The sequence below is a fragment of the Coenobita brevimanus genome, chromosome 57 (assembly GCF_032717465.1).
Source record: "Coenobita brevimanus isolate Jiangsu-jjx chromosome 57, ASM3271746v2, whole genome shotgun sequence".
NCBI classification, from domain to species: domain Eukaryota; kingdom Metazoa; phylum Arthropoda; class Malacostraca; order Decapoda; family Coenobitidae; genus Coenobita; species Coenobita brevimanus.
In genome coordinates this window covers 34,572,141-34,598,432 of record NC_137010.1, presented here as the reverse complement: position 1 = coordinate 34,598,432, position 26,292 = coordinate 34,572,141, and the positions used below count along the sequence as shown (strand labels likewise).

General features: G+C 42.7%; 1 protein-coding gene across 2 annotated transcripts in view; it reads right to left on the bottom strand.

Moving 5' to 3' along the window:
• Positions 1–26,292, bottom strand: part of LOC145402139 (procollagen-lysine,2-oxoglutarate 5-dioxygenase 2-like) — a 101,688-nt gene that overhangs the window by 36,552 nt on the left and 38,844 nt on the right. For both annotated transcript variants that reach the window (XM_080274256.1, XM_080274255.1), the window contains exons 8-11: positions 16,515–16,686; positions 13,110–13,231; positions 11,320–11,421; positions 7,732–7,857 (exon numbers count right to left, since the gene is read on the bottom strand). In XM_080274256.1, the coding sequence (XP_080130382.1) occupies positions 7,732–7,857; positions 11,320–11,421; positions 13,110–13,231; positions 16,515–16,686 (522 nt within the window). The remainder of the gene's footprint in view (positions 1–7,731; positions 7,858–11,319; positions 11,422–13,109; positions 13,232–16,514; positions 16,687–26,292) is intronic.

Below are 26,292 nucleotides of genomic sequence, written 5' to 3'. Positions count from 1 at the left end.
TTACTCACTACTTAGGCTTCATCTATCCTCTGATCCATGATTCATGTCTCCCAAAGAGATCTAAGAACCTTGCTGTAGATCCTTCCAAGCTACATAAACATAGAAATCTGCAGGTAGATTGCAAAATAATGCTAATTTCGTGTGTGCGGTGTGTCGAAGACAACAGACAGAGTTTGTCAGGTGTGAAAGGACTGATCTTGCTGGTGAGTTTCTCAAGTGTGAGTAGTTGTTCTGTTTTTTGTTGGACATGTTATGTGCTGGAGGTGGGGCTGAAGCTGGCTCTGTGGCTAGGGTAAAGAATGGCTGGAGGAAGTTCAGGAGCTGCTGCCTCTTCGAACACTAAGAGGGCTCTCCCTCCGTGCTAAGGGATCTTTGTACGTGGCATGCTACGGTAGTGAGACCTGGGCAATAAAGGACAAGGATATTCACAGGCTCAAAGGTACAGAAATGACAGTGATTAGATGGATGTGAAGTATGTCCTTGAATGCAGGGCTTTGGGTGGGTGGGGGACTGATTATGATTGAAGAGTTGAGAGGAAGGATGGGACTGGAATGTACTGGTGTTGTGATAAGGATGGGTAGATTGAGATGGTTTGGGTATGTTGAGAGGATGGAGGATGACAACTGGGTGCAGACAGTGAGAAGTGTAAACGTCAGGGGTAGGGCTGCGAGAGGCAGACTAAAAAAGATCTAAGACGAAGTCACAGAGTGTGACCTTTGGGATGATGGACTAAACAGGGAGGCTACCAATGATCGAGCAGTGTGGAAAGCTACCATTAGGTAACTGAGGCTGACACATGCAAGCATGTTGGAGCTTTTATAAACGATACGATATGACATGATAACTTAATTTACATGAATGACGTGTTTGAAAGATTTATACAGTATTGGTGACCTGGCTTAAAAATGGCAACAAATATCTCAATGCTACAATAAAGCAGCTAAAGGTAGTGGGCACACACAAAGGGATTATTCTACAGACCACTGGATGACAATTATAAAATTACATTGACACATTAGCCATCACTGTTTCAAATGACAAATGGGTTGTTGCTTTAATCCCTAAAGACCGCAAATCCCTCAGCTCCCCTATCCCTAGACCTGCAAAAAGGGTCCGATTTTTTAACTTTGACCAAGGTAAAAATTTTTTCTTCCGGGTTTCAAGAGCTTCAATTTACACACCTGAAAATGTACATTTCACTCTCATATGACTTACGGTTACCACAATATCACCCAAAGAACGTCAAACATAAAAATTGTTACCCCTCATGTATAGACAGGGACAAAAAAAATTGCACCAAAGTAAATTTTGGTCATACAGATTTGAAGACCTTGATTATACACACCAGAAAATGTATATCACACTCATACGTCTAATGGTTATTGCACAATTGACCGTTAAAAAAAAAAAAAAAAGTTACTCCTCACTAAGAGTGAGAATGGGACAGAGAAGTAAGGAGGAATAGGGAGGTGGAAGGAGTAGGGGGGGGGGCATCAGGAGGAGGGGGGAAAGGGAGGGAATATGTTTGCCACACACACACCCAGTATGGCCTACAGGGGATATGGTGGGTAGTCTGGGTGGAAGGGGACACAGAAGGCAGGATCCAATAGGGCAACGGGAGGTGGAGAGATGGCCTGGGGAGGGGGAAGTGCCCACACCCCAGGAGGGGTCGGATCACTCCTCCCACCACCTGATCTTTTAGTTCCCATTGGCCGGGTTCCATATACATCATAAAGAGGCGGTGCTACCTACCACCAGTTTTTGATTGCCTCTGTACCATCGACGCCACAGGACTTTATGCGACATTTTCTGTAACTGTCGTTCGACAGCCAAGGTCTTTAGAAGTTAAAGAAGCACTCACTGATTCTATCTACCCATCTATCTGTTGGCTGATACTGTATCTTGTGAAAAAAAAAAAAAAAAAAAAGGGCACTTCTGCCTCTACTGAACAATGACCCTCCCTCCTATCATCCCACTACACTTATTTGTTCTTCATATATTACCCTACTTTTTTCCTCTCTAACATAAAGCTGATAAAGGTGAGAGACTGACTGGAGAGCTAAACAAAGAATGTTACCGTTAACCCGAGACATCCCGTCGACGTATGGGTACGTTGCAACATTTTGCATTTTCCAGTCCCGTCGACGTACTGGTACATTTTGCAATTGCAAGGTCCCCAATTTGCACAAGTTTCAATTTTCGCACGTGATTTTTCGTACGTATACACGGGACACCTTCCTCTACAAGATGCCAAGCAGGGACAATGCCTTACACTGCATAACCTACCCCCCCCCCCCACACACACCATTGTCTCAGCAATGCACCTGTTACCAGTGACCTGGCCAATAAAGACAATCAGGGCCAGAGTGATTCCCCAATCGATGACAATATGGAGGACAAAGTTTACATAGCATTAGAGGAAGAAACAGTCAGAAATGATGATCCTACCCCCTGGGGGTAGGGTTTTTTTTCAAGAATACTCCCCCAGTATCCCTGCTTGTCGTAAAAGGCGACTAAAATGTTGGCGGAGGGTTAGTGCCCCTCCCCGGAAAACAACTAACTAAAAAAACAAACAATAAGCCTCGGACAAGGACTGACCAAATGATGACAACCAAGGACCGGACAAAGGACATGGTTATCGGAACGTGGAATGTAAGGGGAGCGAATGATGAGGTGAAAGAGAGAGAGAGATTGTCCAGGTGCTTGAGGGTGCAAAAGTGGATGTATGTGGAATAACTGAAACAAAATGGAGAGGAGAAAGTGTGAGAGAATGGAAGTATGGATGGGGTATATGTGAAGGAGTAGGTGATAGTGAGAGGGCAAAGGAAGGAGTATGTATAGTTGTGAGTAAAAGATGGAAGAGGAGCATTAGACAGTATGGATCAGTTGGGTCAAGGATTGTGTGGGTAAAGTTGAAAGTTGGAATACAAATGTGGGCGATTGTGTGTGTGTATGCGCCAACGCAAGATCGTGCTAGAAGAGTAAGAGAAGAGTTCTGGACAAATGTAGAAGTGTGCATGGAAAAGTTTGGAAGGAATGAGAGAGTGTTTTTGATTGGTGATATGAATGGTAAAGTTGGGAATGTGAAGGTGGATGGAACAGTTGGTGAGTGGGGTGTGCCTGCTGAGATAGATGAGAATGGGAGTGCATTAGTGGACATTTGTGCTGGGAGGGGGTTGGTGATAGCCAATACCCTCTTCAGGCATAAAATGATCCACAGGTATACATGGCGAGTGATGAGAAGGGTGGGTGGTGAACTGAATGAAAGGAAGGCAATGATTATGTGTGGATGAAAAGACGCGAAGATGTGTAATGGATGCAAGAGTTTATAGAGGTTGGGGGAGTGGACTTTCTGACCACTACTTGGTGGTGGCCAGAATTAGAATTCAAGTAAGATGGAGGAATAGAAGAAGGGAAAGACGACAGGAAGGAGTAGTTGCAAGAAGAGTGGAAAGGTTACAAGAGGATAAGAAAAAGGCAGAGTATAAGAGAGAAGTGGAGGAACGATTGGGCAAATATGAATTGGAGCAGATGGGAGACGTGGAAGGTGTGTGTAGGATATTTACAGAAGAAATATGTGCAGCATGTGATGTGGTGTGTGGAAGGAAGAGAAGACGGAGGGGGGTGCAAGGAACAGCGTGGTGGACTGAAGAGGTGAAACAGGCTGTGGCACAAAAGAAGAAAGCATACAATGAATGGATGAGAAATAGGGTCGTGGAAGAAGTTGAGAGGCGGAAGAGAGAGTTATATGTAGAAAGAAAGAGAGAGGTGAAAAGATTAGTAAGAGAGAGTAAGAAAAGAGTGGATGAGGAATTTGGAAGGAATTTGAGTGTAAAGTGGAGGGACTGTAAGAAAATGTTCTGGAAAGAGGTGAAAAGAGTAAGACAGGGTGGAAGTGAAGTTAGCAGGGGAGTGAAAGATAAAAATGGTAGATTACTAATGGAGAAGGGAGAAAAATTGAGCAGATGGAGAGAACACTTTAAGGAATTGTTGAACGTAGGGGATGGAAGTAATGCGAGTATAAGTGGCTGGGGAATGGCTGGGAGAAGGAGGGAGGTGAGAAGGCAGGAAGAAATCAGTAGGATAGAAATTGTGGAAGCAATGAAGAAAGTTACATCGAGGAAAGCCCCAGGAATTGATGGAGTGTGTGGTGAAATGCTGAAGCATGGGGGAGAGATAGTAGTAGAATGGATGTGGAAGATGTGCAGATTGGCCTGGGAGGAAGGTAGAGTCCCGAAGGATTGGAAGTCAGGTATAATTATTCCCTTGCACAAAGGAAAAGGGGAAAAAGAAGTGTGTGGTAATCAAAGGGGCATTTGTCTTCTTAGTATAATAGGAAAAGTGTATGGTAGGATACTTATGGACAGAGTTAGAGAAAGAACAGAGAAATTAGTTGGAGAAGAACAGGGAGGCTTTAGGAAGGGAAGAGGTTGTGTAGATCAGATATTCATTCTTAGATCTTTAGTGGAAAAGTTTCTAGAGAAGGGAAAGAAGTTGCATGCGGCTTTCATGGATTTGGAGAAAGCATATGACAGGGTGGATAGACAAGGATTGTGGAAAGTGTTAAGAATATATGGAGTAGATGGGAAGTTGTTGAATGCTGTGAAGAGTATGTATGATGGTGCGAAGGCTGCAGTGCGTGTGGATGGTGAACTAAGTGAATTTTTCTCTTTAAAAGTTGGGTTGAAACAGGGATGTGTCATGTCTCCATGGTTGTTCAATTTGTACATGGATGGGGTAATAAAACAGGTACAAGGTAGGGTAGTGGATGTTGGAGTGGCCCTGGTGAGAGAGGATAGTGTTTGGAAACTCCCTGTACTGCTGTTTGCAGATGATACTGTGTTGTTGAGTGAAGATGAAGGGGAGCTGCAAGGCTTGGTGGATGAGTTTGGGAGAGTGTGTAAGAAACGGAATCTAAAGGTGAATGTAGGGAAAAGTAAAGTGATGGTCTTTGAGAGAGGTGAAGTCAGTGAATGTACAGCGAGGTTGGATGGTGAGGAATTGGAAAATGTGAGGATGTTTAAGTACTTGAGTAGTGTGATGAGTAAGGATGGAGGTTTGGAGGGTGAAGTGCTTGAAAGGGTACAGCAGGGAAGAAAGGTTGCTGGTTCTTTGAAAGCAGTGATAAGAAACAGGGAAGTGAGTATGGAAGTGAAAAAGTGACTACATGACAGTATTGTGATACCAACTCTAACGTACGGAAGTGAAGCTTGGACGTTGTTGGAAGGACAAAAGTCAAGAGTGAGAGCAGTGGAAATGAGTTATTTAAGAGGAGCCTGTGGAGTCACATGGAGAGACAGGCTGACGAATGAGGATATAAAGGAGCGTTGTGGTGTTCACGTGGATGTGATAGGAAGCATTATGAGGAACACACTGAGGTGGTTTGGCCATGTGGAGAGAATGGAGGGTGAAAGACTGACGAAGAGAGTGTATGTGAGTGAGGTGGAGGGGGGAAGAGGGAGTGGGAGGCCGAGGATGAGATGGAGGGATGGGGTGGAGAGGTATATGAGAGAAGGGGGTGTGAGTTGGGAGCAGGGCAGTGAAATGGCAGGGGACAGGGCGACTTGGAGGCGATTTGTTTGTGGCCACCCCAAACGGGATTGAGGCGTCTGGCAATAGATAGATAGATAGTAATGTGGCAAAAGAAGGTCAAGAATGGTGATGAGTTAGTGAGTGAAACAATGCTTATAATTTCTATATTACTGTTTGAAAACCAATATACTCTCATACTACATATAAATTCGTACCAAATACATAAATAAATACCGTTTAGGAGTGGTGTGGAACAGTTATCCTCCCAAAGAACTTGTTTTCTTTGGAGCCAGCCTGATAGAAAACCCTGTAAGGTAAGGAGGTACTCCTACCTGTATCGAGTATTTTAAACCTCAAGTGAGCGATTTCTCTATGAATTTTCGATGTTTCTCACACAAAAGCGAAGGTTTTGGCCAAAAAAATAATTTTCCAAAAATGGTCGGGACTGGGGGGTGTTGGAGGTGCAAAAGTGGTCGGGACGTGACGAGTTAATCACCTAAAAGTACTCCTTCTGATACTCTCCTGACCAACTTCCATAGTCTCAACTGAGTGCAACATATGTGGTTATATGGAGAGCATGGGGAGTGACTGAATAAAAGGTGGATATAAATGGTGCTATAATGAACCCTGATGACACCTTTGACAGAACCTAATTTTGAACCCCCTACCTCCCTGCAATGATTATATTTTACAATTCTATCTATCATCCAATCCTGTTACCCCATGAGAAACGTAGAAGCCCGGGGCTAGGCAAATTGGTCCTGAATTTTAATCAGAGTGACCAGCCTCACTCATCCCCGGGTGGCATTACGTGAGCAATAAAGCCCAACCATCCCTTGGATATAAACCTACACAGGCTCAATCGGACTGGAGGACCTTAATTACCCACTAAACCACCAGGCCCCATAATTTGGTTATATGGTTACCACCCAATGTACAAAATGGTTTCCTGGTGTACAGGAAACCATTTGGCTTGTCACTAAATGTAGAGTCACCCATGGGTAGAAGGAAGGGTGTGCAGAGAAGTAATACAGGGCTTTCAAGAGACTGAAGGAGTGAGGATGGGAAGTGATGGAGGGTTTAGAGATATATGAATCATTAAATGGAAGAAGTAACAGAAGGTTTGGTTGCTGGAAAATGGGAAAGAAGTGGTGAAAGGCTTTTAAAAACAAAACAGAGAAATGATGGGAGAACCTTGAAAGTGCAGAAGACTGTGGGAGAGAAGTGATGGAGACCTTTGAGAAAAATGGGTGAAAGGTAAGTGAGGATGAGACATACTGAAGGCATGGTAATGAAGGAAAGAAAAGTGACAGGGAGAAGTGATGGAGGGTTTAGAGAAGAGGGGAGGAAAGAAGAGTGAGAGATATGACTGTGATTTGGGAAAGAATAGAAATGAAGGAGAGGGAAGAAGTGACGGAGGGCTTGTAGAAACAGGAAGAAGTGAGAGATATCATGATGGCTTGATGAAAATGGAAGAAGTATGGGAGAAGTTATTAAGGGCTTGAGGAAAAGGTAAGAAATGAAGTGAAGGTAACCAGGCAAAGCATTACAGATGTCCTCTTGTGCTCCCCTCTGTTTGGTACCTAGGGCAGCTGCCCCTTCTGACACCTAGCTACATCCTGTGTATTAAAGTAGGATGATTACAAGAATAAAGATAGTCTAAGAATGAATAAAGACAGTCTAAGAATGAGGCAGTGGGACAAGATGGGTGACTATAGATGATGGGATCATAATATTATCTCAACAGGGACACGAGTGTTGAGGGCAACTTTGAGGCCACCTTCCACAGGATGAAATGTCATAACACACTGATTAATAGTCAGTTCTTGTTCTGTGGTATATTATTTTGCTCCTGAACTTGTTTCTTTTATGGATCAATCACATCAACCATTACTCTGAATACCCCCCCCCCCCCTTTTTTTCATGTACTGAAGCTGCTAATGATATACACGCCATATGCTTGAATGACCTCATTACAATACTTCTTTGTTCTCCATCACAACAGCCAACATAACCTCTAAGTGATGAAGCATGTAATACAATATCAGTGCAGTTATTTTAGCTCCTTGTCCTGTCATACATTTGTTACATTCAGCAAAACCACTTCAAAGTACTGGGTATTTCCATTCATATTCCCCACTACATCCTCCTCCATAGTCATCGTTTTGCACAACACACAACAAATTGTAATATATATACCTGTTCTTGCTCTGCACGATGTCCATGTAGTCCGCAGAGCGAGAATAGAAGCCATCTTGCGTTATAGCACCCCAGAAGTTGCTCCATGCTTTGTATGGTCGCGTCAACATTGGTGCCACCACACGTCTGTCAGGGTACATAGACTGATTTACAGATATCATCACCAGCAATAAACATGAACACAGGTACTCCCATCATATCACACTTCATAATGTACATTCAAGGAAAGTTCCACATTACACACTGTTCGGAGCATTGGTTGTCGACGTATAGTCACGAAGCAGCAGCCAGACCCCACATGTCTGGTAACTGCGAGTGGGAGGGAGGGTGACCGGGGGCAGGAGGTTTTGGAGCGCTGCTCACGTCACAGTATCAATAGCCAATGATAATGCGTCCGACGTATTCTCAAAGTGAAAAAGCGGTATGTTGTTTGTATGGTATCTGAGTGTGTCTACATTACTGCATATATAATACAAGTTTACTGTCAAAGGTATGCTTCTCTGCCTTCGTTTTGTAATGTTCGATACAGAGAATGATCTTATAATTATGACCACGTTTCATTGTCTAAAGGAGAATGAAGTCGGTTAATTGCTCATATAGATTTACTATTATTATTATTATTACCCACTACCCTAGACTCTAAGTTGGAGATGAATAATTTCCAAAATAACACTGGAAATGTTTGCAGGCGATGTTTTTACTGGGATGACAAAGGACAAATAATTAATAAATAAATTAATAGCAATTTACATTAGAGTCAACAAAAAACATAAATGTGTGTTATATCGTTATGGATATCTCTTGAAGAAACGTCTCGTTAAAGTCGACAGGGAATGAATGCATTCAACCTCTGTCCTAACCCAGCAGACTTCCATAACTTTCCTGACAACACTGACTCTACAGACATCTACATAATATTTTAAATAAAATGTTAGGGTCATATTGTTAATTATCGTTACTAAATTAACTCAAACACACCGTCCAAGGCATACAATGCAGACTTACACGTGATTCCCACCGGGCTAATGTATGGCCCGGCCTTCACTACAGGTGAAGGATATCTTAAAACGAACGAACGTGATTCCCAACCTATCACCAAACCCTCCTCTGCCCCCAATCCCCCGCCTCCCCCTCCTTCACACTCACAGTTACCAGACATACGAAATCTGACTGCCGCTTCATATTCACCTGTCTCACACCAGTGCTTCGAGAGGTGGGTAACGCAGAACTTTCCCTGACTGTACATGTGCTACACACACCTTCCAATAAGATCCTTGGAGTGACACATTACACTAGACTCATCTTCACAGACCACATGCAAGACATCAAGAGATGGTGTACCCCTAGATTTGATGCACTCAAGGCAACTACAGGGCCAGGCATTGGACAACAAAAAGAAACAGTTCCTTACTCTACAAACAATACATCAGATCAGTGATGTCCTATGTAACCAAAAGAAACACTCTCCTTACTCTGCAGACAGTAAATTAGATCAGTGGTGTTCTATGCCTCCTCGGTACAGTATGAACTCCCATCCTATCTAATACTCTCTACAACACCATGCAAACGATACAGAACAATGGCCTTTACATTACTACTGATTGCATCAAAACCACTCCCACAGTTCAGTTACACTCTTTAACTAAAGTCCTTCCTGTGAGAGACTACCCTGAAGTGAGGGGCACACAATTCTATGCAGCAGCCAATACACAACATCCCTGCCATTACATGACAGATAGACGGCACATCTAGGCACATATAACAATTACCGCAAAATCAGTCTCAAACCCTCTACAACACTTCACCTCCAAACATTCCAGCACTAGCAATGAAGTGACCACTACATACTAACTTTATGTGCAGGCCAATACAACACCTTGAACAGATCAGCACGCTATACACTATATTACAAGATCACTTTCCTGACATCCAGCAATCAGAGGTTTCAAATAGATATGACTGAGTTCATCTAGCTAGGCACAGATCAGAACATCACCCAGCTCTCCTCCACTGCCAGCTCAGATCTGGGTTGGGTGGAATCACAGATGACATGTTTCTTGCCTGTGGAGTAGGCCCACACCAATAACACACACAAAGACACAGACACATCAGTGGTGTAGGGAGCTTATGGACAACCCTATAGGGGCAATTGCTTACCTGTGGTTCATGGGTCTCTTCAATTAGATGGATAGGAGTTATTCAGCTACTACACAACAACAACAACAACAGAGATCTACTGAAAATTTTGCAATCTGGCTGCAATCCAGCATGTACGCATGTGTGCATGCGTGCACACACACACACACACACACACACACACACACACACACACAAGAACACAACATACACCTTCATACCACTGCCCATACGAGAAGAATCCTCCAGACTCTGAAATTCTCCATCACTCAGCTGACATAGTGGTAGATGGGGTCATTCTATTATCCACTCATTATAGTACAATCTATTTCTTCCTTCAACTGTATCACTGTGTCTGCCCTCCTTTCTCCCTATTTTCTCCCATCCTTCCTATCACTATTTCTTATTCTTTTTCTATTTCAGGTAGCTCTACATTTAGTGATAAGTCCAATGGAATCCTAACTCAGGAAACCATTTAAAACATTGGGTGGTACCCATCATCATCATCATCATCCGGACCTCCCTTCCCACCCTAGGGCAGGGTGAGGAGTAGCACGTTCAGACAGTCTTAGTTTGCCTAATCCAATGGGCCACACTTTCATTCACTCATCATTCAAGTCCACGGAATCCTGGCTCTATCTGATATGCCAAAAACATTCACCACATTCTGCAGCTTCACAAAAACGTATCCATGTAACCAAATAACAGGATGATGTGGAGCACACTATGGTGCCCCGTTAACTGGGTGGAGATGCAAATGCAGCATCTATCCAGGAACCAAACCTTCACACTTCTCCTCGCGCCTTGCTTTAGTGAGACGCCATCTCCCATAGGGATTCATTGTTTCACTGCACAGGATGACTCCGGAAAGGTGATTGCCTGCCTGAGGTTAATGGGTTTGCTTGACCAGACAGACTCAGGTTACACACAATAACAACCACAACCTAGCTGACAGTCCACGTAAAGGATACAGAGCATACTTGGCTTTACTTACACCTGATTTTTTTTTTTTATGGAATAACAAAGCTAGTACACTGTTGGACAAAGTTTGCTGACAACCAGATGGACTAGGTAAAAAATTATATACTGTACTGTATCTGTGACATATATATATATATATATATATATATATATATATATATATATATATATATATATAAAGGGGGCATATACAGTACTTACTGAAATACTAAAGTACTGTTCAACACACAATCCATTCTGCCCTCTCTATGATGCATGCACTATAACAACACTTCATACCCTTTAATCTCATAACACTGGCAATCTTGAATATGACTATACAACAGATACCTGACAGCGCATGACTGAAACGACCACTCTTTGCAGTCCATTGGGTTCAAAGCCAAATGAGTCATTGCCAACAACACTTAGCGGCTCCTTCAATGCACATAAGCTCCTTCCACCATACTCCTTTGTTCTCAATTTTCTCACCTGTTCTGCTCAATGAGAAGCTTGAGAGTGAAGGGGTTGTCCAAATGAGCCTCAGCATCAACACTCATGTAGAAGTCACAGTTCTTCTCCACACAGTAATCACTGTGGAAGGTAGAGAGAAGACTTAAAGGTACAGCGAGAAGAAATAAAGACAATTACATATCATCATCACAAACATTACCATCATCAATACAGTTCTGCTTTCTATGTTCAAATGATGTGCAGATATTTAAGAAGCTGATAGAAGCACATGGAGTTACACAGAGAGATAGACAGACAATACTGAAGAAGTTCAGGAGTGTTGTGGAGGTGATTTGGATGTACTGAAGTGTTAAAAGTACCCTGAGATGCAGAGACAATGAAGGAGAAATGGATTAGGAGAGTGTACTGTACTGTATGTGAGTGTGGTGGAGGGAAGCACAGAGGGACACCAAATATTAGGTGGAGGGATGGGGTGGAGAGATATGTGAATGAGGATGGTGTGTGTTGGAGCGAGAGATGCCTGATGGCTGACGACTGGATGGCATAGAGGCAATCTGTTCATGGCCACCCCCTGTGGGATTAAGGTTTTTGGCTACAGAAAACCATGATCTTTTATATCTTACATTAAGACATGAATCTGAGGAAAACGTAGACCCAGTTCCATCCGTGAATTTCTGATCCTTGCCAGCTGACAAGCCATTTACTCGTACACCAAATGTGGTTGTTACAAGGAATACTGTTCATCCCTGTGTCAAAACAATGCAAAATATGTATAAACCTGCTACTTCAACACATTTTATTTGCCCTCTACAGGTAACAGTGTATTCTTTCTCTGATATTCTACAGGAAGAGACATGGCGAAAACAAGCTTAAGCAGGGTTAAAGCAAGAGTGAGAGACAAGGACAGGCATAGGAGTTAAACAGAGGGACAGGCAAAGGGGTTCAACAGAGGGACAGGCATAGGGGTTAACAGAGGGACAGGCATAGGGGTTAACAGAGGGACAGGCATAGGGGTTCAACAGAGGGACAGGCATGGAGGATAAACAGAGGGACAGGCATAGGGGTTCAACAGAGGAAGAGACATAGGGGTTCAACAGAGGGAGAAGCATAGGGGTTCAACAAAGGGAGAGGCATAGGGGTTCAACAGAGGGAGAGGCATAGGGGTTCAACAGAGGGAGAGGCATAGGGGTTCAACAGAGGGAGAGGCATAGGGGTTCAACAGAGGGAGAGGCATAGGGGTTCAACAGAGGGACAGGCATAGGGGTTAAACAGAGGGAGAGGCAGAGAGGTTCAACAGAGGGAGAAGCATAAGTGTTACACAGAGGGAATGGGAAAGGTATAACCAATTTGAGGCAGACTTGGTGAGAGAGGGAATAATAACAATTACCAGGTAGTAAAGAAACACTAATTAAGTACATATATGACACCATGAGAGAGAGAGAGAGAGAGAGAGAGAGAGAGAGGAGGGGAGGGGAGGAGAGAGAGAGAGAGAGAGAGAGGAGGGGAGGGGAGGAGAGAGAGAGAGAGAGAGAGAGAGAGAGAGGAGGGGAGGGGAGGAGAGAGAGAGAGAGAGAGAGAGAGAGAGAGAGAGGAGAGGCAAAAGGAGAGGGGAGGGAGAGAGGAGAGGGGAGAGGCAAAAGGAGAGGGGAGGGAGAGAGCAGAGGGGAGAGGCAAAAGGAGAGGGGAGGGAGAGAGGAGAGGGGAGAGGCAAAAGGAGAGGGGAGGGAGAGAGGAGAGGGGAGAGGCAAAAGGAGAGGGGAGAGAGAGAGAGAGAGAGAGAGAGAGAGAGAGAGAGATTTCTAACTTACAGTGCCATATTCCTGGCATGCCACCCTTTCATGTTTTCTGTGGACTTGATGAGCATGGTGGAGGCATACTGGGGGCCGATGGTGTCTACCCAATTGCTCAGAGCTTCATCGTGGTACTTGGCCTGCCAGAGAGAGAGAGGTGGGGGAGGGAGTTAGTGTGATTTTGTCATTTAAACCTCTCAGTAAGGTGTCGCAGTTTTACATACATTCTTTCTGCCTCTAGACTACTTAGTTATCTTTGGAGAAATCTTGCTGTGATGGGTTTAGACACAGTCTCTATTTTCCACTAACACATTCACAATCAAATTTCTCTCCCAAAGCTGAATATAATATGAAGGTATTAAGAGTGTGAAGGATATAAATGGTAGATTATTAACCCATGGGGATGATGTAAGGACCAGATGGAAGGAGTATTTTAAAGGCCTAACGAATGGGAAGAGAGGAGAGCAGCTGTAAACATGACTGGTTTTGGGGGTGTGCAGAGGAATGCAGTGACAGGAAACGTGACACTCGTACAGGTGAAGAACGCTGCGAAGTGGCAGAAAAACGGGAAAGCAGCTGGGGTTGATGAGGTGTATGCAGAGATGATAAGTGTAGTGGAGTGGGCAATATGAAGTGCTTGCTGAAGATATGTAAGAAGGCATAAAAGAGTGAAACTGTGTCAGCAGAGTGGAAAAGGCTGTGACTGTACCCCTATACAAAAATAAAGGTGAGTGAAGTGAGTGCAAGAATTATTGTGGCATAAGTTTATTGAATGTGGTAAGGAAGGTACCATATATAGAAGAACTATTATAGAGAAAGTAATAGTGATATCAGAAGTCCAAGTGAACGATGAACAGGATGGCTTTAGGAGTGGCAAAGGATGTGTGGATCAAATATTTGCGGTAAGAAAGATAGTGGAGAAGGCCTGTGAGAAGGACGATAAGGTGTTTGTGGCATTCATGGATTTAGAAAAATCATACAACAAGGCAGACAGAGAAGGATTGTGGAAGGTTTAGCGCATGTACAGTGTAGATGGTAAGCTGCCAGGTGGCGTCAAGAGTTTTTACGATGGTAGTGAAGCATAAGTAAGGGCAAATGGGCATCTAAGTGAATGGTTCACAGTCACTGTGGGCATGCGACAACGTTGTGTGATGTCTCTAAGGCTGTTCAATATATTATATACAGTATATACCGTATATATATATATATATATATATATATATATATATATATCATCCAATCCTACATTGCTCCATGTGGAGCGTAGGAGCCCGGGGCTAGGCAGTTGGTCCCGACATTTAAGATGAGAGTGACTAGCCTCACTCATCCCTGAGTGGCATTACACGAGCAATCAACCCCAACCACCCCTAGGATATAAACCTTCACTGGCTCAATCCGACTGGAGCAGAATAATTACCCACTAAACCACCAGGCGCCAAAATTTGGTTATATGGTTACCACCCAGCGTAGTAAATGGTTTCCTGATGTACAGGAAACCATTTGGCTTGTCACTCTGTGTAAAGTCACTGACAGGCAGAAGGAAGAGAAAAGAATGAAGGAAAGAAAGACAGAAAAGGGAGTGTAAAGTTGCCCATAGGCAGAAGGACAAGGAAAGAATGAACGAATGGAAGACAGAAGAGGATGGAAGGAAAGAGGGATGGAGGAGAGGAAAGGGCAGACACCCGAGAGCAGCACTACATCCAGTTTGTGGATGGTGAGCGCCCCCACCTACCACAATATTATATATATATATATATATATATATATATTTATATATTTGACGTATGCTGATGCAGTGCTACTTGCAAATACTGGACAAGAACTTTGTAGACTAGTGCAGAGTTTTGCTGATGTCTGTGAGCATCATGTCTTGAAAGTGAATGTAGAAGAGAGTAAGGTGATGGTTATTGAGAAAGAAGGTGACACTCAGTGTGATGTTACTGTGAATGGAGAGACATTGGAATTGGTGAGAGTTCAAATACCTGGGTACCGTGATAGAAAAGCTGAGAGGAAAATGTGCAAAAGACGTGGAAAGTAGAGTGACACAAGGAAAGAAAGTAGCTGGTGCAATGAAGGCCTTAATAAGAAACAAAGGATTGTGTGTTGCAGCTGCACGAGGCTTATATGAAGGAGTGTTTAGTGCCAACTTTAACATACGGATGTGAGACTATGATGTGGCATAAAAATGAAAAGTCAGGAGTGACAGCATTGGAGAAGGGACTGCTGAGGAATGTATGTGGAGTACAGGGAGTGGATAGAATATGAAATAATGTGATTCGTGAAAGATGTGAAGTGAGGAAGTCTGTAGACACCACAACTGAAGAGTGTGTACTGAGATGGTATGGTCATGTGGAGAGAATGGATAACAATAGAGTGGTGAAAAAGGTATATCTGAGCGAATTTGAAGAAGGAAGGAGGCGAGGTAGGCCAAGGAGAAGGTGGAAGGATGTGGTGGATGAGTGTGTGAGGAAGAGAGGTATGGAAGTTGGTGAGGCTAGGCAACTGACAAGAGATTGAGCTGGCTGGATGAATGTTGTGTGAGGAAGTGCATGATCAGGGATCTGGCACCCCTTGTTAACGTGACAGCATCCGGATTGACTCTATTAGATATGTTTATGTGATGCTGCAGAAAGTGGTGAATGTTTTTGGAGTATCAGACAGAGCCAGGATTCTGGAGGCTTGAATGATGAGTGAATGGAAGCGTGACCCACTGGACTGGGCAAACTTCGGCTGTCTGGACGTTGCTACTCCTCACCATGCCCTGGGGTGGGAAGGGAGGTCCGGATGATGACGATGACGATGACAATGATGATTAAGAGTAACACATACAATACAACATGCAGGTGAAGTATTTAACCCTTTCATTGTAGTGACAGATTGGCTTGTATTCTTGCTACTACCAGATGAATTTAGGAAAGGGCAACAACTCACAGTGAAGGGGGCTAGAGAGAGCTGTAACTAACAACACTTCTATTTTTTTTTTTTTAATGTCCTAAACTGAATCAGGTTGTTTGGACGTAGCATGAATAAAATTAGCAAGACGTCATTATACTGAGAGGATTCATGACCGTAAGAGTGCACTGAGCTTGGTTTAGTGCACACACACTTACCAACATACACATAAGCATCCATTTATATGTGCATAGTCACAAAAATTCATACTGTCCACACACACACACTGTATACATAAACAAATGCACATTATACATGTACTAAATGTAGACAGTCGTCATCATTCTGACCCTTTTTTCTCCACTTACAGATGAGGTGAACTATGATCTACTCAACAAATGTTAAGAAAGCATAAAAATCAAAACTTGCAACAGCATCCAACCATCTCTCTCTCTCTCTCTCTCTCTCTCTCTCTCCTTCCTTTCCCCTTTCTCTCCTCCCTCTCTTTTTCCTGTTACTACTACCACCCACATTGCTATGGATGTACAGATCAATCTTGTTCTTTGGATATGCCAGTTCCTGTAGCTTTGTGATGAACTCCTCCATGAAGGGTACTGACCGCTCCACATAGACCCCCATTGTCACCCTCGGGTAATCTTTTTCTTCCTTGTCTTCCAAGCTCACCATGTCATCCCAACATGACCTGCAAATGACAGGAAACTATCAACAAAACCTTATACAACTCAGTTAGCAATAAAAAGGGAAATAAACAACTTGTACAGCCAGGCCATACGTTGCCCCCAGAATGCAAAGCTTAGTCTAAGGCCCGCGACTGGAACCATGTATTGTTTTATTCAAGCTTCCTGCAAAAGCCTTTTATGTAGATACCCTGGCTAGGATATTTTGTCCCCAGCTAACTCATTTGCATTCTTTTTCTGCCTACCCATCAGGGGGCCCTCAGCTTCATGGACTTAGGTGCTCATTTTAGTGGTATAGTCATACCCCTGTTTAACGACGCAATTGCTTAAGTAAAAACCCATCGCTAGGTGGGGTATCGTACCTCAGGGTAGATTTAACATGTAAAGTATAGGAATGCATTTTTGAGACTTGGGTTTGCCCCCCCTAACCAAGTCCTAAACCCACCCAAATGAGTCCAAAAACAAGTTTCTAGCTAACCTAAACCCCCAAGTAGCTTTAAAACAAGCTAAACTAAGCCTGAAAGTAGTTTATAGCTCACCTAAACCCACAAATAAAATCTGAAAATCATCAAAAATAAGTCTGGAAACAATCAAACTTAGTAAACTGTACCCCAAGATGTCAGTGTTCACCCAGTCCCCACCCATGACTAAAACACATTAATCTAACTCTAAAAACAGTTTATACAGTAAATCAACCTGAACACAAAATTTAAGTCTAAAATATCATCAAAATAGGTTTTTAAAAAAACAAAACCCATTGTTATACCAGGGTTTGACCATCGTTCAGCGGGGCAGGGTGGTATTTCTACCTCCACTGCCATGTCGGGGTATAGCATCTAGGGGTATTGTATCTCGGGTCGGTCTGTCTTCTAAATGGGGCATCACACAGTACCTCGTATGAAGTTTGCCAAAGGAACAAGAGTAAATCGGCACGATAACGTGGTAAATGTTGACGGTATCCTCGGCAAGCTTGGAATTCGTTTGGCCGGAGTCCCGCCCATCCCACGAGGTACAAAACGGGGTGAGCAAATCTATTTCATGTTTTAGCATTGAAGATGCAAGCTGTCACAGAATATTTAATGATAATTTTTAATATATATTAAAAATTATGTAAACCTTAAAGAGTAAATATTTCATGCACTGATGAAAACTGATGATGTCGATAAAATAATCGTGTGTTTACATTTTGGGGTCTCGGCTGCCAGATGCACCACATGAGGCGAACGGCAGTAATTCTGTGCTATACAATATCTTCAGCACAAACAATGCTTCTAGAAACTCTGAGAAAGCTGTTTTAACTGATGGGGTACCAGGACAATTGCGTCTGTTTGTATACAATGCTGCTTCCCCTTCCTGTCTATCAAGTCGGCGATTGCATTCTCCAGTGACCTTGACTAGGTACAAGCGAGACGGGCACGGGCAATAGTGTGAGAAGCGTCGTCATTGCGGACAATACAAGGAACGTGTGATAAGGTCTGTGCCTGGTTCCATGGAACTTCTCGGCAAACCTCATATGAGGTACCATGTGATACCCCCTTAACAGGTAAAACTGTGAGAAGTACAAACTCCCTGGCAAGGGAAAATTTCATTGAGGTTTGGAACCCATATTGCATACTTAGGACTACAATGAATGTAAAACTAACATTAATATATACACTTTTAATATGTTTACCTGCATATGTATATATGCAGTAAACTCCATGTGCAGTATAGCTGCTGATTTCACAGGATGTGATGTTCATTTAATGACATTATATTTAAAACAGTATTTACGCTTGCCAATAAAAAGGTAAGACGGCAGTCTTGATAACCAAGGATTCCACTTTACCGATATCCACAACTCTTATAGTAACCTTCCAGTCAGCAGTTTTTGCTTCTGAACTCCGTGGGAAGGGAGGGATGATCAGTGATGTTCATGTGGACAGTTTATGGTGGTCTCGTGTTTTGTGTGTGTGTGTGTGTGTGTGTGTGTGTGTGCATTTACCTATTTGTAGTATACAGAAATTGAGCTAAGCTCGAGTTGTCTTGTCTCCATATCTACATTTACCGTCTTTTTTTTTTTTATATGCAAGGAAGAAGGAACCAAAGGCCATGAGCCCTGTTATTGTGGGCTCATGGCCTTCGGTTCCTAGTTTTAAATACAGTACATGAAATGTTTTTTGCCTGCACCACCGCCTGGTCTAAGTCAGTGGTTCTTAACCTTTTTTGAGTCCCAGACCCCTTCGCGAATCTAGTGAAAGCTATGAACCCCTTCTGTACAAAAATGCACATAAGCACAAACACAAGATTTTGCATGCAATGAATGTACTTTTATTTTAATGAAAACTACCCCATGCTGTGTATGACATACGCAAAGTATAAAACTGTCTTTACAAAGAACTGTTTCCCACTCTTTCATGGAAAAGCTAATGGCCACTCGATGAAAAAATGAAATACATCCAACTTGTGTAAATTAAACAAAGCAAAACTTTAATTCTGCTCAAAAGTTCATTTCAGTGACAGAGTTGTTGTTTGCTTGAATAAGATGATGAATCTGTGGAGTGGTCTTTGACAAGGAAACACGCATGTCATCGTTGACATCCAGCTGAGTTCGACTTTTCGTTTTGATAGAAACAAGCGCTGAAAACCCTGACTAACAAAGGTATGTAGTAGCAAACGGAACCACAGCACCCATAGTTCGCTTTGCCAGACGAGGGTAGGGTTGTGTCAATGAACACCAGAATTCTTCAAGACTCCTCGATTTTTTTTTTTTTTTTTTTTTGTCAGTTAATGATGCCAAACGGCATCAAGAAATTGTTTTAAATTATTCTGACCTTCACGGACCCCCTGAAGCTCATCCACGGACCCCTTGGGGGTCCATGGACCCCAGGTTAAGAACTCCTGGTCTAAGTCATTCCATATACTGTACTTATGCTTCTATTCTGGAAACTGAACCTTTTAAGATCATTAAGACATCTATTTTTCCTCAATTTGAAGTCATGATCTCTTGTTCTTCCATCACCCAACACAGAAAGATCTTCTCTATCCACCCTTTCCAGTTCTCTTACATTTCAAAACATCGTGATCAAGTCACCTCTTTCCTTTCTCTCGCGCAGTGTTGGTAACCTCAGTTTTTCCAATCTCTCCTCGTAGATGAGTTCCTCTAAGCATGGTATCGTCCTTGCTGCCATCCGTTGAACCCTCACTAGTTTATCAATATGCTTCTTCAAATGAGGTGACCATACCAGAGCCGCATACTCCAGTCTTGGTCTTATCATGGTCACTATCAGAATTATCAATTCCCTCAACATTTCCATCTATCTATTGCCAGACGCCTCAATCCCATACGGGGTGGCCACAAACAAATCGCCTCCACGTCGCCCTGTCCCCCGCCATTTCACTGCCCTGCTCCCAACTCACATCCCCCTCTCTCATATACCTCTCCACCCCATCCCTCCATCTCATCCTCGGCCTCCTCCCCCCTCTCCCCCCCCTCCACCTCACTCACGTACACTTTCCTCGTCAGTCTCTCACCCTCCATCCTTTCCACATGGCCAAACCGCCTCAGTGTGTTCCTCCTAAAGCTTCCTATCACATCCACATCCACACAACGCTCCCTCACTTCCTCATTTGTCAGCCTGTCTCTCCATGTGACTCCACAGGCTCCTCTTAAATAACTCATTTCCACTGCTCTCACTCTTGACTTGTGTCCTTCCAACAACGTCCAAGCTTCACTTCCATACGTTAGAGTTGGTATGACAATTCTGTCCGATAGTAACTTTTTCACTTCCATGCTCACTTCCCTGTTTCTTATCACTGCTTTCAAGGAACCAGCAACCTTTTTTCCTTGTTGTACCCTTTCAAGCACTTCACCCTCCAAACCTCCATCCTTACTCGTCGCACTACCCATGTACTTAAATGTACTTACATTTGCAATTCCTCACCAACCAACCTCACTGTACATTCACTGACTTCACCTCTCTCAAAGACCATCACTTTACTCTTCCCTACATTCACCTTTAGATTCCGTTTCTTACACACTCTCCCAAACTCATCCACCAACCTTGCAGCTCCCCTTCGTCCTCACTCAACAACACAGTATCATCTGCAAACAACAGTACAGGGAGTTTCCAAACACTATCCTCTCTCACCAGGGCCACTACAACATCCACTACCCTACCTTGTACCTCTTTTTATACCCCATCCATGTACAGGTTGAACAACCATGGAGACATGACACATCCCTGTTTCAACCTAACCTTCAAAGAGAAAAATTCACTCAGTTCATCATCCACACGCACTGCAGCCTTAGCACCATCATACATACTCTTCACAGCATTCAACAACTTCCCATCTACTCCATATATTCTTAATACTTTCCACAGTCCTTGTTTATCCACCCTGTCGTATGCTTTCTCCAAATCCATGAAAGCTGCATACAACTTCTTTCTCTTCTCTAGAAACTTTTTCCACTAAAGATCTAAGAATGAATATCTGATCTACACAACCTCTCCCCTTCCTAAAGCCTCCCTGTTCTCCTCCAACTAATTCCTCTGTTCTTTCCCTAACTCTGTCAACAAGTATCCTGCCATACACTTTTCCTATTACACTAAGAAGACAAATGCCCCTATGATTACCACACACTTCTTTTTCCCTTTTTCCTTTGTGCAAGGGAATAATTACACTTGACTTCCAATCCTCTGGGACTCTACTTTCCTCCCAGGCCAATCTGCACATCTTCTACATCCGTTCTACTACTATCTCTCCCCCATGCTTCGGCATTTCACCACACACTCCATCAATTCCTAGGGCCTTCCCCAATTTGACTTTCTTCATTGCTTCCACAACTTCTATCCTACTGATTTCTTCCTGTCTTCTCACCTCCCTCCTTCTCCCAGCCACTTATACTCACATTACTTCCATCTTCTATGTTAAAAAATTCCTTAAAGAGTTCTCACCATCTGCTCACTTTTTCTCCCTTCTCCACTAGTAATCTACCATTTTTATCTTTCACCTCCCTGCTAACTTCACTGCCACCGTCTTACTCTCTTCACCTCTTTCCAGAACATTTTCTTACAGTCCCTCCACTTTACACTCAAATTCCTCATCCACTCTCCTCTTACTCCTCTTACTAATCTTTTAACCTCTCTCTTCCTTTCTACATATAACTCTCTCTTCCACCTCTCAACTTCTTCCACGCCCCTATTTCTCATCCATCCTCATCCATATAATTAAATGCCACTCTCATGTTGGTCAGTAATCCATAAGTTCCTCCAATGATTCTGTTTATATGCTCTTCTGGTGACAAGTCATCCTGAATAATCACTCCCAAGTCTTTCTCATCTCTTACTAATTATCTCATTGCCTATTTTCTATGTCCCATGCGGTCTTTTTTCACTCATTCCCATTTCTATTACATGACACTTCTTTGCATTAAAGTCCATTTTCCAAGTCTGGCTCCAGCTGTGGAGTTTGTCCATGTCCTCTTGTACTGTAATATGTTACAACTATCAGTAGATACATTTAATATGTTTCATGATTTTAGCATCATCTGCGAACACACTGTACTCATGTAACTATTCAAACCCTCTGGCAAGTCATTTACATACTGCATATCAGAAACATTACTGGGGCTAAGACAGAGCCCTGGGGTACTCCACTAGTCAAATTTCTCCATTGTGAAACCTTGTCTCTTATAACTGTTCTCATCTGCCTTCCTATCAAATAATCTTCCATCCACTTTAATAGTTTCCCATGCATCCCTCCAAAGGTCTTCAACTTCCACAGCAGTCTCTTATAGGGCACCCTGTCAAATGCTTTCTTGAGATAAACAAAGACACAATCTGCCCATCCCTCCCTCTCTTGTATGACATCTATTACCCTACTGCTGAAACCTGATAGGTTAGTAACACATTATCTTCCATCCCTAAAACCAAATAGTCTTGGTGTCATCACTACATTTTCTTCTAAATATTTATCCATCTTTTTCTAATATTATTTTTCACAGATTTTACGAGCAATACTAGTAAGTGATACAGGTCTTTAATTGAGGGATCTTCCCTTGAAAATTGGCACAATGCTTGCTCTTTTCCAGTCATTAGCTAACTGTCTATTTTCCTGCGAAGTCTTGATGATGAAAGACCACACTAATGGTCTGCACATTCCCTTAAGATCCATCCAGCCACACCATCTGGTTCCACTGCTTTTCTCACATCCAAATCCCTCACCAGCTGTAGCACCTCAGTCACGTCAACTGCAATATCTGCCATTCCCGTCATCCTGGGTTCCATTTCAGGTTCCTAAATTCCTCTTCCAACACAGACTGACTGCAGCAATGGACTGCAGCTTGTTCATTATTTCGCACAATTCTTCTTCTCTTTCGTAACTTTCATCTCCATCCCTCAATCGTATTATACTGTCCTTAATTTTCATTTTACCATTTACAAACCTATAAAACAGTTTCGGCTCTTTTTCCCATTTAGTTACTATCTTTTTCGTACTTTCTTTCTTCCTCTATCCGCACCCTTACATATTCATTCCTAACCTGATTGTACTCCTCCCATTTCCTTTCACTAAACCTTCTTCTCATTTTATTCCATGCTGTTTTTCTTGCCTAATGTGCCATTCCACATCTGTTGTTAAACCATTCTTTCTTCCATTCCATAGCTGTGGAGAATTTTGGGACATATCGTTTTATTTACTTCTATCAGAAACTCATATTCCTCATCAACATTTGTGATCACATTCATTTTACTACAGTCTACACTTTGGAAAAAGTTCCCCAGGGAAGCAAAGTCTACCTTCCCATAATTGTGCTGTATATATTTTCTCTCTGTTTTTCATCTCTTTCTCCTTCCCTTACTCCCGCCACTTCCATCTCAATAACCAAATGATCACTTTTACCAAAGTGGCATTGGTAGGTTATGTTCCTCACATCATTTGGGTCCTTTGTGAATACTGTACTAAGTCCAGCCTTGATGGTTCGTCGTCTCCTCTAATACTTGTATTTTCTTCAATTAATTGGATTAACATGTTTTCCATCACCAATTCCATTAATTTATTACCCCATGATTCCCAACTGTTCCCAGCATCCCTACTTTCCCAATCAACTTCTCTAGTTAAAATCTCCCATTATTAATATCCTGTTTCTTTGTTCAATTAACATCTTTAGTTTAACCTGTCACGTCCCGACCACTTTCGCACCTCCGACGCCTCCCAGAACCGACCATTTTTGGATTTTTTTTTTTGTTTGGCTAAAACCTCCGCTTTTGGTGAGAAACATCGAAAATTCATAGAGAAATCGCTCACCTGAGGTTTAAAATACTCGATACAGGTAGGAGTACCTCCGCACCTTACAGGGTTTTCTATCAGGCTGGCTGCAAAGAAAACGAGTTCTATGGGAGGATAACTATTCCACACCACTCCTAAACGGTATTTATTTATATATTTGGTACGAATTTATAAGTAGTATGAGAGTACAGTAGGCTCGCCCAGTGCGTGTCATCACAGTGAGCGAATCGCATTGTGCGCGAGTGACCAAAAATCATAACGAAAAACCTTGAATGCGCGAGTTTACCCCACAAAACACGAGGTAGAGGCAAGCAGTGGCTTAAAAACGCCATTTTCCATCAGTACGCGACCCCCCCCCACACACAGTGCGCCAATAGTGACCTACAGGCTCATGGGGAAGGTGCTCAAGAGGAGTCTACAATAAGATGTCGCCAATAACAGCTTCAATAATAACGTTTTCGGCAATAACAGTAAGTTAGAATAGATACCCAGATAATAATGATGTTTATTTCGTGAATATTTGTTATAATGCCAATATGTCCATAACAAGATGAGGAATGAAACAAACAAGCAAGAAGAGATGAAGGAAACTGCCGAAAATGTGAGCAGTAGCGAGGAGGAGAGGGAGGATCCTCCCCTCACCACCTCCCCTGACTCGCCCACCGCCGTCCTCCACTGCCCCACCTGATTCACCAGCCGCCTCCCTCTCCACCTTCACAGCCCCACCTGACAAACCTGCTTCACCTGGCATACCTGCAACCCCCACCATAATGACTGTTGCTGCATTCTGGAAGAGATGTAACATTCAACAGGCTGTAAATTTCTTCGTCAAAGCCTGGAATAATACAACATTGGCAAACGTTAAACAAGCATGGTGCAGCCGCGGTGGTGGCGGAAGCACTGTAAGTGCATTGCCAAGCCTCAGAACTCTTGTTGTTTAAATCCATCAGGCCTGTTGTCTACTGTTGTTAAGGTGACTGCCCATATTTTTGTTATTGCTGCTATATCTGTAGTACAATGTCTGAAAAATTTGACTCTTATTATGTCTCTAATGACCAAAAAATGTCCAGGTATGAGGGGGTACCGCCCATATGTAATTATTCCCATAAGATTATGTATTCCCAGTATGTGAATTCCCAATGAGTGAGGTCGTAGACCGCCCAATCTCTCGTGCACTGTGCGAACCTACTGTATATTGGTTTTCAAACAGTAATATAGGCATTATAAGCATTGTTTCACTCACTAACTCATCACCATTCCTGACCTTCTTTTGCCACATTACCTGTTCATCATTTCTGACTGTTTCTTCCTCTAATGCCATGTAAACTTTGTCCTCCACATTGTCATCGATTGGGGAATCACTCTGGCCCTGAATGTCTTTACTGGCCAGGTCACTGGTAACAGGTGAATTGCCGAGACAATGGCGTGCGGAGGGGGGGGGGCGAGGTTATGCAGTGTAAGGCATTGTCCCTGCTTGGCATCTTGAGGAGGAATAGAGGAAGGTGTCCCATGTATACTTACGAAAAATCACGCGCGAAAATTGAATATTGTGCAAATTAGGAACCTTGCAATTGCAAAACATACCAGTACGTCGACGGGACTGGCAAATGCAAAATGTTGCAACGTACCCATACGTTGACGGGACGTCTCAGGTTAATAATGGATTCTCTTATTAACTGTTCATAATCTCCTTTTGTCCATACCCAAGTTTTGGGGGGCATATAAAATACTATTACATCTATTTTTTCTCCATATCAGTCCTCTATTTCAATTCCGAAAAGTTCAGCCATGGTATTTTCAATTTCTATATCTTTTGCTCTTAGGTCATTATGGGTTACAATCAATACATCTCCCCCCAACTTGCTTTCTCTATCCTTCCTCCAAATATTATAATTTTTCCATCCAAATAATTTCATATCAACATCTCGGGCCACTTTTGTCTCCACCAAGCTTACAATTTCAGGTTTCTTTTCATTTATATAGTCTCCAATTTCCCCTTTCCTAGATATTAACCCATCTACATTACTATACATGATACTTAGATTTACAGCCCTGATTTTATCTATGTTCATTCTCCTCTTTTTCATATTCATAACCATCCTCCTTGTATCCTTCACTTCTAGTTCCTCACATACCACTTCCTTACTTTCATTTCCACTCAAAAAAAAAAAAAAAAAAAAAAAAAAAAAAAAACTTCCTGTCCTGTCATTTTTTTCCTTTACTTGTTCCCTCAAATATTTTAAAACATCTCTTCTTCATTCAAATCTTTTCTTACTATAATATTTTCCAACCCTGCCACTTTACTTAATTTCCAGGTCACTTTAAGTACGGTATATCATTTA